We start from the raw sequence: 12,982 nt of genomic DNA on the forward strand, positions 1-12,982 counted from the left end.
GCCTGTTCCAATGCTTGTTAACCCTTTCAGTGTAATAATTTTTTCCTGATATCTAAACCTCCCCTGGCATAACTTGAGGCCATTACCTCTTCTCCTAGTATGTCTGATGGTAAATTGCAATTACCTCAGTTTGTGCAAAATAGTTTATGACTGTATGAGTTTTTTGTGAGTAACTCACTGTAGGCATCATCCTGCTGCACTGGAGTCAAAGGATACATGTTCCTGACCTCAGAGGGCCGCTTTGGGTCTTAATATTTTCTGGATTAAACCTATTTCCTAGGGGTTTCTTCTGGGTTTTGTCGACATTGGATCAGCTAAACTATCATTGCTGTCTTTATTCAGAGTTGCAATGTAATTTTTAAGGGTCCAGCTCTGAATTAAAGATAAGAAGCAATAAAACCAGCCAGGTCAGGGCAGAGGTTGTTCTTGCCCATCTCCCGTCTCCAGCGCTGACTGGTAGCAGAAAGGTGTAAGAGCAGGGCACTTGCCTCCCAGAAGACTCACTTAGTTTCCAGGAATTCATAACTCTGTGGTTCCCAGAGCTGGAGGCAGGGTCTATTCCCAGTAATTCTTAGCAGTTGTTTTTGCTTTTTTTTGCTCTGTTGCAGAGCAGTGATTTGGCATTTTCATAGTGCTTTCTATCATTATGCCAGGTTCTCATTCCTGCATGGTAATGGCCAACTCAGAGGCCATCTCTGTCTAAAAATAGAATTGTTTTCGCCATGTGCATTAAATACACACATCTACAGTGACTTTTATCTGCCATTTTACTGCCAGCTCAGCAGTATGCTCCTCCTTCATTTGTTTGCAGATTGTGCTTGTCTTCACTACTCTGGATTGCTTAGTGTCATCAACAAATGTTGTCATCCTTTTATTTACCCTTAACAAACATACTGAAGAGCCCAGGCTTGAACAGAGTTCTACAGAGCTCCCACTGGAGACATACCAGCCTTTGTTTCATGTCTTTTCACCAATTATTCATGTGTGGTCTTTTGATTTGTCCCAAGACACATTAGGGGTTTTTTAAGAGCCTTTATGAAAGGGACCTTACTGAATGGCGTTTGGAAATCTAGAAAGGCCTGCAGTAAGATTGAGCTGTTACTTTGCCTCAGGAAAAGTTTATTTTACTTTTCCTTGTGCATCACGCTTCCTGCGTGATCACCGCTTTGCCCCACACAAGTACCAGGCTTAGGCGATCACTGAATCAACGTCTTTCTTCTACCACTTTTACAAAGTGGTATTCTGTTGTTCATCTTCAGGCCCTCTGGTACTAATGTATTCTAAATCAAGACAGTGCACATCACATTTAATACTTCAGTTGATGTATTCTAAATCAAATCTAATGTATTGTAAATCAAGAGAGTGCACATCACATTTAATACTTCAGTTGATCATCCTTGAGTTTCTTTGGTGGATACCATCTTGGCAAATTGCTACTGTTTAGTGGGGGTTGTGGTGGTTTGTTTTGGGGTTTTTTTGACACTATTGTCTTATAACCACTTTTGCTAGGGCTTTGACTGCAGGGAAAAAGTCCTAGACTGTCCCCTGAGAATAAGGTTTCTGACATAGGAATCTTCCCAAACTTCTCCTTTGTGAACACAGCAGAAGCAGGTTTTGCATCTTGAGCCTTATCTTCTCTGATAAGGTTTTGTATTTGTCACTTGACAGATCTTTATTATCTTTTCTGTAGTGTTGGTTGTATATTAGTAGGATACATAAAGAATAGGGGTGGATTAAAAATGAGTAAAAAACCCAATTACAAATACTTTTAAAATATAGTTAAAATTCAAATTACAGTCCTGTTCAGACCTGAGCCTAACATAGATTAAAAATGAGTAACCCAATTACAGATACTTTAAAAATATAGTTAAAATCAAATTACAGTCCTGTTCAGACCTGAGCCTAACATTAACCACTGAAATTAGTCAGTTTTTTAAAAGTAATTCTTAGATAACCTACTGCTATAACCAAGACTTTATACATCACTGAACTGATAAGAATTTGGAGCTAAATACCAGAAACTATAGTTTAGGTGCTGCACAAGCCATAATAACAACAGATCCTTCTGCGGATGCAGACAAGATGATTTTTTTTCAGTTTCCTATTTTAGCTTGAGTTGAGAAAGTGCTTGAAATTGGGAATTGAAAAAGCAAGATAATGGAGAAGTTACTTCAGCTTCTAGGCTCTCTATGTATTAAGTAATTGTTAGTATTAGGAGAGATGTGTAATTTTAGTAAAGAAAATGAACTGATGAATGAGTATCTAAAGGGGGCCTACAGAAAAGGTGGGGAGGGACTCTTTATCAGGGAGTGTAGTGATAGGATGAGGGTTTCAAAATGGAAGAGGGGAGATTTAGATTAGATATTAGGAAGAAATTCTTTGCTGTGAGGATGACGAGACCCTCTAATAGGTTGCTCAGGGAAGCTGTGGATGCCCTGTCCCTGGAGGTGGTTCAAGGTCAAATTCTAGACTCACTGTCCCATGACCACAGGTTTAAGGATCAAAATGGAAGAGGGTAGATTTAGATTAGATATTAGGAAGAAATTCTTTGCTGTGAGGATGACGAGACCCTCTAATAGGTTGCTCAGGGAAGCTGTGGATGCCCTGTCCCTGGAGGTCAAATTCTAGACTCACTGTCCCATGACCACAGGTTTAAGGAGAATATGCAGCTCCATTCTGCTTTAAATAGCTTACTGTACTTCAAGATTTCATTTATTAAGCCGTCTGTATGATGAAATGATGTTCTCCACAGGAGAGGTCTGAAAGGAAATTAATTTTGACACATGGAGAGGGTGGTTGGTAGAGGCTTTGTTTATCTTTTGGGACAGTGAGCATGGCTTCCTTGCCATAATGTTGTAATAGGTTGGGTTACTGTGTGTAGCAGGTGCTACAGCAGTGCAGGCACGATTTTCCCTGTTTGCGAGGAGGCATACCTGCTAAAAACAGAATTGGAGGAGTTTATTTTGGATGAAAATGTTTGTAGTGTTATACAAAGTAAAGCTGTTCTTTGTTAAGTGCTGCAATACTTTGAGATTCAAAATTATTAGAAACTTGACATGGTTTCCAGAGTAAATAAGTGTTTTAATACTGTTAATTATGATGAACTACTCAAATATTTTAATAAGGTAAACATGAAACAAAAAGGCTATGTTAAGGTAAACGAAGTTAAGTGTTATAAAAGAGCAAGCATTTAAGTTGCTGTTATCACTAAAACAAATGAGATACCTCAACAAACTGAGAGAGCAGATTCTAATTGTCATCCATCTACGAAGTGCAGTTTGCCATTGCCTGCAGCGTAACAGAAAGGGAAGTCTGAGGGAGCAAGGAGGGTACGAGGGCACTGGGAGCCAAGACTTGAGTTCTGTCCTCATTTCTGCACTATTGCAGAATTATAGAAGTTTTGCATGATTCTGCAGTATTGCATGATTACAGAAAAATCAACTTATATGTGCTGTAGTCTGTTTGTAAACAGGACAATGCCACTTCCAGCAGCAACTTAAAAAAAAAAAAAAGGTGTTTGCAGATAATTGCAGGCATCACACTTTGGGGATAAATCTGTAAAAATAGTTAAGTAACTTCACATTATTGTGGTTGATGGTAACTGTTCTGTGCTAACTCGTTTGATGTAGTGTGCTAATACTTGAGAAGAGACAATTTAGGGAAGTGGGATTTATTTCTATTTTAAAATCTCTTAGACATGCTGAAAATAAAAGGATATAACATTTTTCCAGTAAGAAAAGAGTTTAATGTGGTTTAATGTGTGTGTATGGGTGAATTAAGCAATATTAGGGCAGACTCACTCCTGTGGCAAACAAGAATGTTTCTACTGCTGTCTGTAACACAGCATCACCTGCTGGACCAGCAGCGGGTTTTAACAGCACCGTGCTCTCAATTTTCCCTGGTCTAGATTATTATGGAATTGTAGTTTAGTAGAGAATCTTGTCTTATGTAGGGAGGACTCCAAGAAAACTTGGAGCCAGACTGTTCTAAATGAGTTGCCTGTTTCAGGAAATTGCAGTGATCCATCAAGCTGTGTTCTGACTTTAAAATCAACTACTGATACCCTGCAAAGGCAACACAGCTATTTTACTGAAGAAATTCAGACTGGGATGGAGGGAGTATTGCAGTGGAACCACATGGAGATGAAATAAACCTAAAAAGGAGCTTTTTGTTCCTTTTTTTTTTTTTTTTTTTTTTTTTTTTTTTTTTTTTTTTTTTTTTTTTTTTCTTTTTTAATCCAGTCATTTATAACAGTGTATTTAACTCGCAATTAAAATTTTGTACTGTTTGCTGTTGGTGTCTGGTTTATATCACGTCAGAGTTAACACAGCTATTCTGGGGATCCTAAACTGGAATGTAATTTCTCATCCATGTGGTAATTCAGCATCTGGTATGCTGAGTGCTCAGCTTCTGCAGTCTGACTTGTAGCTACTCATGTAAGTCATGTACGTGCTAATTTAGATAGATAGACTGGCTTATGTTTAAGGACATCCAGTAATTTTTATTCACAGTGTACTGATGCCTTGTTCTAGAGCTCCTGCCAAGGGTTGAGACAGTTTTTTCAACAATCTAAAAGAGATAAATCAAGTAAGTAGAGCTCAAGCACTTGGACAGACAAAGCAGGTTTTATCGATAGCGTAACTTTACCGATGCTGTTCAGTACGTTCAGAAATTATTTGAAAAAGGTGGGAGACAAACTGCTGATGGTACAAAGCTGTTCAGGATAATGAAGAGGAGGGACAGGTATCATAAAGAGCAGGAAGGACTTGTGAGCTGGAACTAATGGCCACGGAAATGATAGGTAAAACTCACTTGATAAATACAGTTGCAGAGAAAGTGGAGTGACGGTGACAGAGCTGGAGATGTGTTGCTTCTCCACATAAACCGCCCCTTCACGTGCTGCGGCTGACATCCTCAAAGCAGCAACAAACAGAGCCTCCTTTTGTAATAACAACAAACCCACAGCAATACCACAACTCTGTACACGGAAAAGCACATTTGAGCAGGACAGCTGAAAGCTATGGAGTAAATCCAGCAGCACAAACACCCTGTCATTCCTGAGGATTTAACAGTTTTTCTCATGGGGGAAACTGCCACTGCACTTCTTGACTTGGCAACTTCTCAGTTACATTAACACTGATGTAACTCCACTGATTTCCAACCTGTCATTTGTTTTCCAATGCCTGGCTACATCAAATAGATTTTTAACTCTACAATAAACTATATTAATATTGCATTATATGCATACACATATTAAGGAAAAGTAAAACTGACTGTGTTTGCTTTTGTTACTGAGCTTGTGTTTATCTGAGTAATTGGTGCAATCCAAAACATGACTAGAAGCTTATCGATATTTTGCCCCATGTGCTTACAGATCAGATTTCTTACTGTTTTTCTAAGTAACGGATGCAGTGAGGCTTTTGTTGACTGATCATTTCTTCAGTTACTCTTTAGCTGTCTCCAGTTTATTTCTATTCCACTTTCTGCAGTGTGAAATTACTGGGGATGGTTCCAAGGCCTTTTCACCCTTAAACATCCCCAAACCATACAGTGTTTTAACTGCCTCCCCTCCCCTATTTACTTTATGGAATCATCACACTTGTTAAATTCATACGACAGCAAAACTGTCTTAATGATGTCATCAGGAGAGCAGCATATGTAAAATCTCAGCTTACATTTTAGTTCACTTTATGCTTTTATTTTCAGCATGCATTTGACAGTGTCCTCCTCAGTAAGGCAAATGGAATCAGTACACTCACAGCCACAGAGAATACGATGATAATACAATTTATTAATAATCATTTTTATGCAATAATTTAAAACTCGTATTTATTTGCTATTGAAAGTTTGCAGCTGTAATTCCCAGTGTACCCATTGTTTACACTAAGATGCCAAATATTAAGTTAAATATGTAACAAACAGAGCAAGTCCCTGAATGTTTCCTCAGACTGTGAAGAACATACAAATCAGCTGGCAAATCTTGTCTCCAAAAGGTGTTGGAATGGCTCATGATTTATGAGTAGGTGTTGGAACTGCTCATTATTTTCATCATTTTCAAAACCAAATTTTATATGTCCCCCCTGTGCTGCAGGAAGCTTGATGCTGAGGGAGGGAGGAGGGAGACCTTTGTTGGAGGCCTCGTGCAGGCTCTGCTGACTAAAATACATTTGAAGAATAGATACATATTTTAAAAGATTATGTTCTTGTATTGCCTAGTTTTAATGCCTTTTTTGGGTCTTCTTACAATGCAACTTCATTTCAGATTGTGATGAAAACCTAAATATGTGGCAGTAGGGCTGTCTAGCTTTTTTCTTTTTTTTTTTTTTTTTAAAGTTCAGTTATATATTGTACTGTTCCATATTGTGTTAGTCTTTGTTTTATGGATAAGGTTGACAAAGATTGCTTTGCATATCATGCAGTCTAGTAAAACAATTTGGCACTCTGCTAAGAACTTTAATATAGGTTGTCTAGGGATATGTTCTGAAAAATCTTGTTGTTTCCTTCACTAAGAACAGAGTTTATTTTCATTGCTTTCTTCTCATCTTACCTCATAAGGGTGGGAATCATTTCATGTGCTGATACGTAGCTGTGGTATCCATCCACGTGTGCTTTTATGTACCTGCAGTCTGGGGTTTGGCAGTGTGTTTTCCCTATTATTTTCACGGTAACTGTTAGGTTCTCAGTGGATCTGTTGCCTCAGATTATTATTTCCTTCTAGTGGCTATTTCCCTTTTAATCCATCTTTTTTATTGTTTGTGTAGAACATGTAAGATATTCCTCCTCCTATAAAATGTACTGCCACTTCTTCTACAGGTTAAAAGGCAATACAAAACCCTGTCCGACACCGGTGTGTGATGCTGTTGCCACCCTACTTGCTGATGGACGTTCTCTGGGCAGCAGCATTTCTTACTCTTCCAGGCCTTATGTGCCCTAGAGAAGAGTAACACATGACGTGTTTCCTGCACCTATCAAAGAATAAACAAAATGATTCTTCCAGGTGATACGAAGGAGTAGCGATGAGGAGAAGTTGCTGTGCTTGGTACGTCAGCGTGCAGGACACCACTGCCAAACCGCCGTCATCGTGATCCTCATCCTGGCCTGGGAAGGGATCCCTCACCTCCTGGCTGACACGCTCTACAAGGAGCTGACACAGAGTCTCAGAAAATATGGCTGTCCCACCAGCCGGAGGTGTGCGTTAAATGAAGAGTAAGTGACTTTACTATTAAAAGACTGTCGTGTTGCCTTTTGAATGTTCTGCCATAAATAACTTGAGAATTCGATAGGAAGACTAATAAATCTGCAAAAGCTCATTTAGAATTACAAACCACTAGGTGTCATTTCAGCATAAAACTTAGTTCCTGGTTTTTCCCAGAGTCCAGGCTCTCAGTGGTGGCTGTACACGCTACGCCCAGGGACAGGGGTGGCAATGAACCTCTCTCCTGGCTTTGCACGTGCTGCCCAAGACATTCAGTGTGCCCTTTGCACACGCGGCCGTGCTAAAGGCCTGCAAAGAAGGTGATGCATGACTTTTCTAAATAAATGAAAGATGGAACAGTCAAAATTAGGATCTTTGTCTCTATGAGAGGAATTTAGTTGAATTGAGTAGGTGGTATATTGCAGCTGAGGCTCTGTGGCAGTGCTGCCTTTGTGCTGATTTTTGTGCAGCCGGCATTTAAGCAGACTCGTCATAGGTGTGCAGGACCTGAATCTAATGCTCGTGTTGTCGAAGGGTCGGGCTCAGTGGGGTTGTTCCACTTTGAAAGTTGGATCAATTTGGAGCTAATGGTGTTTGCTGCACGTAACAACATTATTATTGGATTTAGGGGTAGCCTTTAGTAGGAGTGGTATTTTCTTGGATAAGAATTTTATCCAGCTGATGAAGTCAAAATCCAGCAGCATGCGTATGTTTATATAGCTGTCAGTCCCTACACATAAATGTTTCCTTAACAGAAAGTATCTGCTTAAACCCTGTGTTTTATAAATTCCTGTGTTGTTATGCTATGTATTATAAAAGAAATGGCAAATAGCATTGACTTAAAAAGAAAGAAGAAAAGAAGAGCTGCGTTGTCAGCTGACTTGACGTGTCTTTATTTCCTTCCATAGTCGGACTTGTGCGTGTCAAGGACTTGATCCAGAAACTTGTGGAGCGTCGTTCTCGTTTGGCTGTTCGTGGAGTATGTATTTCAATGGCTGTAAATTTGCCAGAAGCAAAAACCCCAGGAAATTCAGGCTTCTCACTGATGACCCTAAACAAGTAAGATTTATTTTACGTATTTTATTGTATTGTTTTCCTCCAAACATTTATTCCAGTGATTTTTCAGAACTAGAAATGGAATCTATGGGTATCCACCCCTTCTCTCTTACACGTATGCACAGCTGAGCACAGAGGCACCCAACTAAACGTTTTGTAACTGTAGTGTTTAAAATTTTCCCATTGTATGAAAACTTCGGCATTTACTGTGCATTTAACTACCCTAAAATTGTCCTTAAATACCTTTTTTTTTTTTTTTTTTTAAGGATATTTAGCTCCTCTCCATAACTCTGGATGAAATGCTAATTTTTTCTATGTATGAATTACAGCTAGAGGGTTTTTTGAGGCACCAGGGCTGCACCTCAGGTTCAGTCCTTTTGCCTTGTCGTGGAAGACTTTGTACCTTGTGTCGCGCTGCTCTCACACGCTGTCTCACCAGCTGACAGCCTGGGCTTCTCGCAGCCACCTCGAATAAGCTGGTTTTTTCTATGGACAGTATGGTTCTTTTTTAACCTGCAGTGAAATGCTGCTGTAATTGCTGTGTGTGAGTGTTAGTGACCGCATAAAGCCGAGAGCACAGAAAATACAGTGGTGGATTTTATGAAGTAACGAGCCTCTAAAGTAACCCAACCAAATCAGCTTTTTCCATGGGAAGGTACATTGATGGAGAAGGAATGAAGGTGTTACGAACTGCTAACTGCTGCCTGATGAACACACATTCCTCAGGGTAACTAGGAAGTGCCTTTTTGTTCTGATTGCAGGTGTCTCTCACACCATTTCCCTGTGGAACTCTTAGATAAAAGTGCCATATCTTTCCCAGCACGCCTGGTACGCTTTAAGAGACATGTACCATTGGGCAGGTGCTTACCTCGGTCTCCATTTGGGTTACTCTGCCCATAATCTTTCTCAGCTCCTGAACTCCACGGCTGCCAGCTGCAGGAGAGACCTGGTTGGAGCTGGTTGAAGTCCAGACAGTAGCAGAGGTGTTCTTGCACTTTTTTAATGTGTGGTGTACCAGCATTGACTTAAAAAGAAAGAAGAAGAAGAAAAGAAGAGCTGCGTTGTCAGCTGACTTAGCATTGACTTAAAAAGAAAGAAGAAAAGAAGAGCTGCGTTGTCAGCTGACTTGACGTGTCTTTATTTCCTTCCATAGTCGGACTTGTGCGTGTCAAGGACTTGATCCAGAAACTTGTGGAGCGTCGTTCTCGTTTGGCTGTTCGTGGAGTATGTATTTCAATGGCTGTAAATTTGCCAGAAGCAAAAACCCCAGGAAATTCAGGCTTCTCACTGATGACCCTAAACAAGTAAGATTTATTTTACGTATTTTATTGTATTGTTTTCCTCCAAACATTTATTCCAGTGTTTTTTCAGAACTAGAAATGGAATCTATGGGTATCCACCCCTTCTCTCTTACACGTATGCACAGCTGAGCACAGAGGCACCCAACTAAACGTTTTGTAACTGTAGTGTTTAAAATTTTCCCATTGTATGAAAACTTCGGCATTTACTGTGCATTTAACTACCCTAAAATTGTCCTTAAATACCTTTTTTTTTTTTTTTTTTTAAGGATATTTAGCTCCTCTCCATAACTCTGGATGAAATGCTAATTTTTTCTATGTATGAATTACAGCTAGAGGGTTTTTTGAGGCACCAGGGCTGCACCTCAGGTTCAGTCCTTTTGCCTTGTCGTGGAAGACTTTGTACCTTGTGTCGCGCTGCTCTCACACGCTGTCTCACCAGCTGACAGCCTGGGCTTCTCGCAGCCACCTCGAATAAGCTGGTTTTTTCTATGGACAGTATGGTTCTTTTTTAACCTGCAGTGAAATGCTGCTGTAATTGCTGTGTGTGAGTGTTAGTGACCGCATAAAGCCGAGAGCACAGAAAATACAGTGGTGGATTTTATGAAGTAACGAGCCTCTAAAGTAACCCAACCAAATCAGCTTTTTCCATGGGAAGGTACATTGATGGAGAAGGAATGAAGGTGTTACGAACTGCTAACTGCTGCCTGATGAACACACATTCCTCAGGGTAACTAGGAAGTGCCTTTTTGTTCTGATTGCAGGTGTCTCTCACACCATTTCCCTGTGGAACTCTTAGATAAAAGTGCCATATCTTTCCCAGCACGCCTGGTACGCTTTAAGAGACATGTACCATTGGGCAGGTGCTTACCTCGGTCTCCATTTGGGTTACTCTGCCCATAATCTTTCTCAGCTCCTGAACTCCACGGCTGCCAGCTGCAGGAGAGACCTGGTTGGAGCTGGTTGAAGTCCAGACAGTAGCAGAGGTGTTCTTGCACTTTTTTAATGTGTGGTGTACACACCTGTACATACACACAATGTGAGATGTGGGTTGCTTCTAGGAAATGGGAGATGTCATTTGATTCACTGGAGTTAAATATTCCTGCCAAGTCCAAGTTTTCCCTGAAAGAACTGATGAGGCATCTTTTGTGTGTATGTGCCCGAGTGCAAGTCCCTCAGTCTCCTCTGCGTTGTGCTGTCCCCTTGTGCTGAGCATTCACAGACTTCACCGGCGCTTAACGTGGAGAACTTCTGCCTCAGCAGGAGTGAGGACAGGTGGCCCTTCTGCCCTTCTCACTGAATACACAACTAAGGCAGTACAAGCTGAAGAGAGCTCTGCTTGTCTCAAGAGGGAATTAGTTTTATAAGTTTTCAGTTCACAGAAAAATGTGCTTATTGGGCATTTCTTCAGTTTACAAATCCCGTTCCTTTGCCCTTGTGCTTTTCCATGCTCTGTGACCCTGTTTTTTAGGTTCTCCCCCTGCACAATGCTGTGCACGGAGCGTTCTGCTGTCTCTGAAGGGTTCTTACATTTTTAATAACATTAGCTGGGGAATCAGCACAGGCGGCAGCCTTCATTTGTGGTGTCTAATGAAATATTAGGCTGTGCCAGATCTCAATATAGAGCTCAAATAGATCTGCCTTTGGTCAGAATACGCTCTGTGAGACTGCAAGCTCTGTTGGTGGTGTCAGTTTCTCTGAGTCTGTCTAATGGCCACCCTGAGCTCCATGTGAACACTTGGTCAAGCACAAGGGCATTCCTTGCAGGGTCTAGAAGTGATGCCCCACTCGAGAGAGCTGCCTGGTGTGGCCTCTTCACTTGACAGGCCAACCTGTATGTTTTTTGAAGGAGAACGCCTTCTACCACAGTGTAAAAGCAACTGCCTAAAAGAGCAAGATTGCTTCAGGAGGACATTTCCTAGATCCGTGATCTGAAAGCGCATTCCCTTATGTTCCCCCTTTTCCATGGAAGCTGTTTTCAAGCCTCTTGGGATTGTGCAGCTGAGAGGGGATGGGGGCTGCAGGGCACACAGCTCCCCCACAACTGCGTTGCCTGTGAGGGGATCGTGTGCTCCTCGGGCAACCGCGGTGCAGAGGCCTCCAGCTGGAGGTGACAGTGGTGCAGGCTGTCAGTGCATCGCAAAGAAATTAAATTACTGGTAAATAACTTTTCTCTTCATTTGGTTTTGTCATTAATTTTTCTAGCAGATACTTCGTTTAGCTAAATACTGGATATTGATGATTTTGCAGATGACATAAAGCTAGGAGGTAGAGCAAATTAAGAAGATAGTTCGAAGTCCAGAAAGATTTGGATCATTTGAGGCACTGGATGGAGTGAGATGAGGTTAAGGGTATAATATTCCTAGGTAAGAATAGTATATAGGATAGATAATTAAGGATGTGTTACCTTCAATGCAGTTCAGAAAAACTTGTGGTCGTGATAAAGAATTAATAAACTGGCTGTAGTATGAGTTAAAAATACAGTATCAATTTGTAATGTAACACCACATTGAAAAACATGAAAGTATCCATATATATGTTTATATACATTAGCGTTCACAATATATGGTGATGAGTGTGTTTTGGGGTTTATTAAAGAAAATGAAATAAGCTGTTATTTTTTGCCACCATACAGCATGCAAAACTGAAGCTGCAGTTGTGTCTCAAAGCCTGGCCCTTGGAGGAAAACAAAGTAGGGAGTTCTGTCACCACCCTTTTCTTTCCCTGTTGATTGGTGATTTTCCTGGAAAAGCAAAAATTTAGGAAAATAATTTGGGGATTGTTTCTATAAATAAGAGCTTAAACATTACACTGCCGTAGAAGCCCACCTAGCTACTGTCACCTTTATGTGGTTTACCCCAAGGGAACAAATATTAACTTCCTAACCTAGTAGCTATTTCCATAAAGTCCTGAGTTTTGCACCTCTAAAGAACAAAATACTTATCAAATGTTCCTAGTAAGAGTTCTGTTGCAATGTTAGAAACACACCTCTTCCCCCAGGAGCTGAAATGAGTGTTAAATGCTATTGGGAGTTATGGATACAATGAACAGAAGGCAGAAACCTAGGATTCTTTAGCAGGGCTCTATTGACATAAATTAAGGCCCTGTAAGCAAAACACTGAAGGAGGACCTGGGGTTCCATCTCTGCTCAATTTTTCTCTCCTAGATGTTACCTTATTCTTTGACTGTCTATGTATCGGGAAGGGGAAGTGATGCAGAAATTAGTTCCTTGTGTGTTGGGTTTCTTGGCTGAGCAGATATCCTCCATTTTTATTTGGTTGACTTATATTAAACAATTATGGTATTTTAATCATGCAAAATTAGGCTTATTTATGGTTGGTGACAAAGGGCAACAGAACAGAAGTCAGATTAACAAACTGTAAGATAGAGGCTGATTTGTCAGGCGTCTCTAAACTGGATTAAGTTCTTTTCA

General features: G+C 40.5%; 1 protein-coding gene across 1 annotated transcript in view; it reads left to right on the top strand.

Moving 5' to 3' along the window:
• TET1 (tet methylcytosine dioxygenase 1) overlaps positions 1-12,982 on the top strand; it is a 61,323-nt gene that overhangs the window by 29,652 nt on the left and 18,689 nt on the right. The window contains exons 6-7 of the mRNA XM_014940507.1: positions 6,998-7,206; positions 8,104-8,254. Coding sequence (XP_014795993.1) covers positions 6,998-7,206; positions 8,104-8,254 — 360 coding nt within the window. The remainder of the gene's footprint in view (positions 1-6,997; positions 7,207-8,103; positions 8,255-12,982) is intronic.

Source organism: Calidris pugnax, unplaced genomic scaffold, assembly GCF_001431845.1.
Source record: "Calidris pugnax isolate Ruff unplaced genomic scaffold, ASM143184v1 scaffold39, whole genome shotgun sequence".
Classification (NCBI taxonomy): domain Eukaryota; kingdom Metazoa; phylum Chordata; class Aves; order Charadriiformes; family Scolopacidae; genus Calidris; species Calidris pugnax.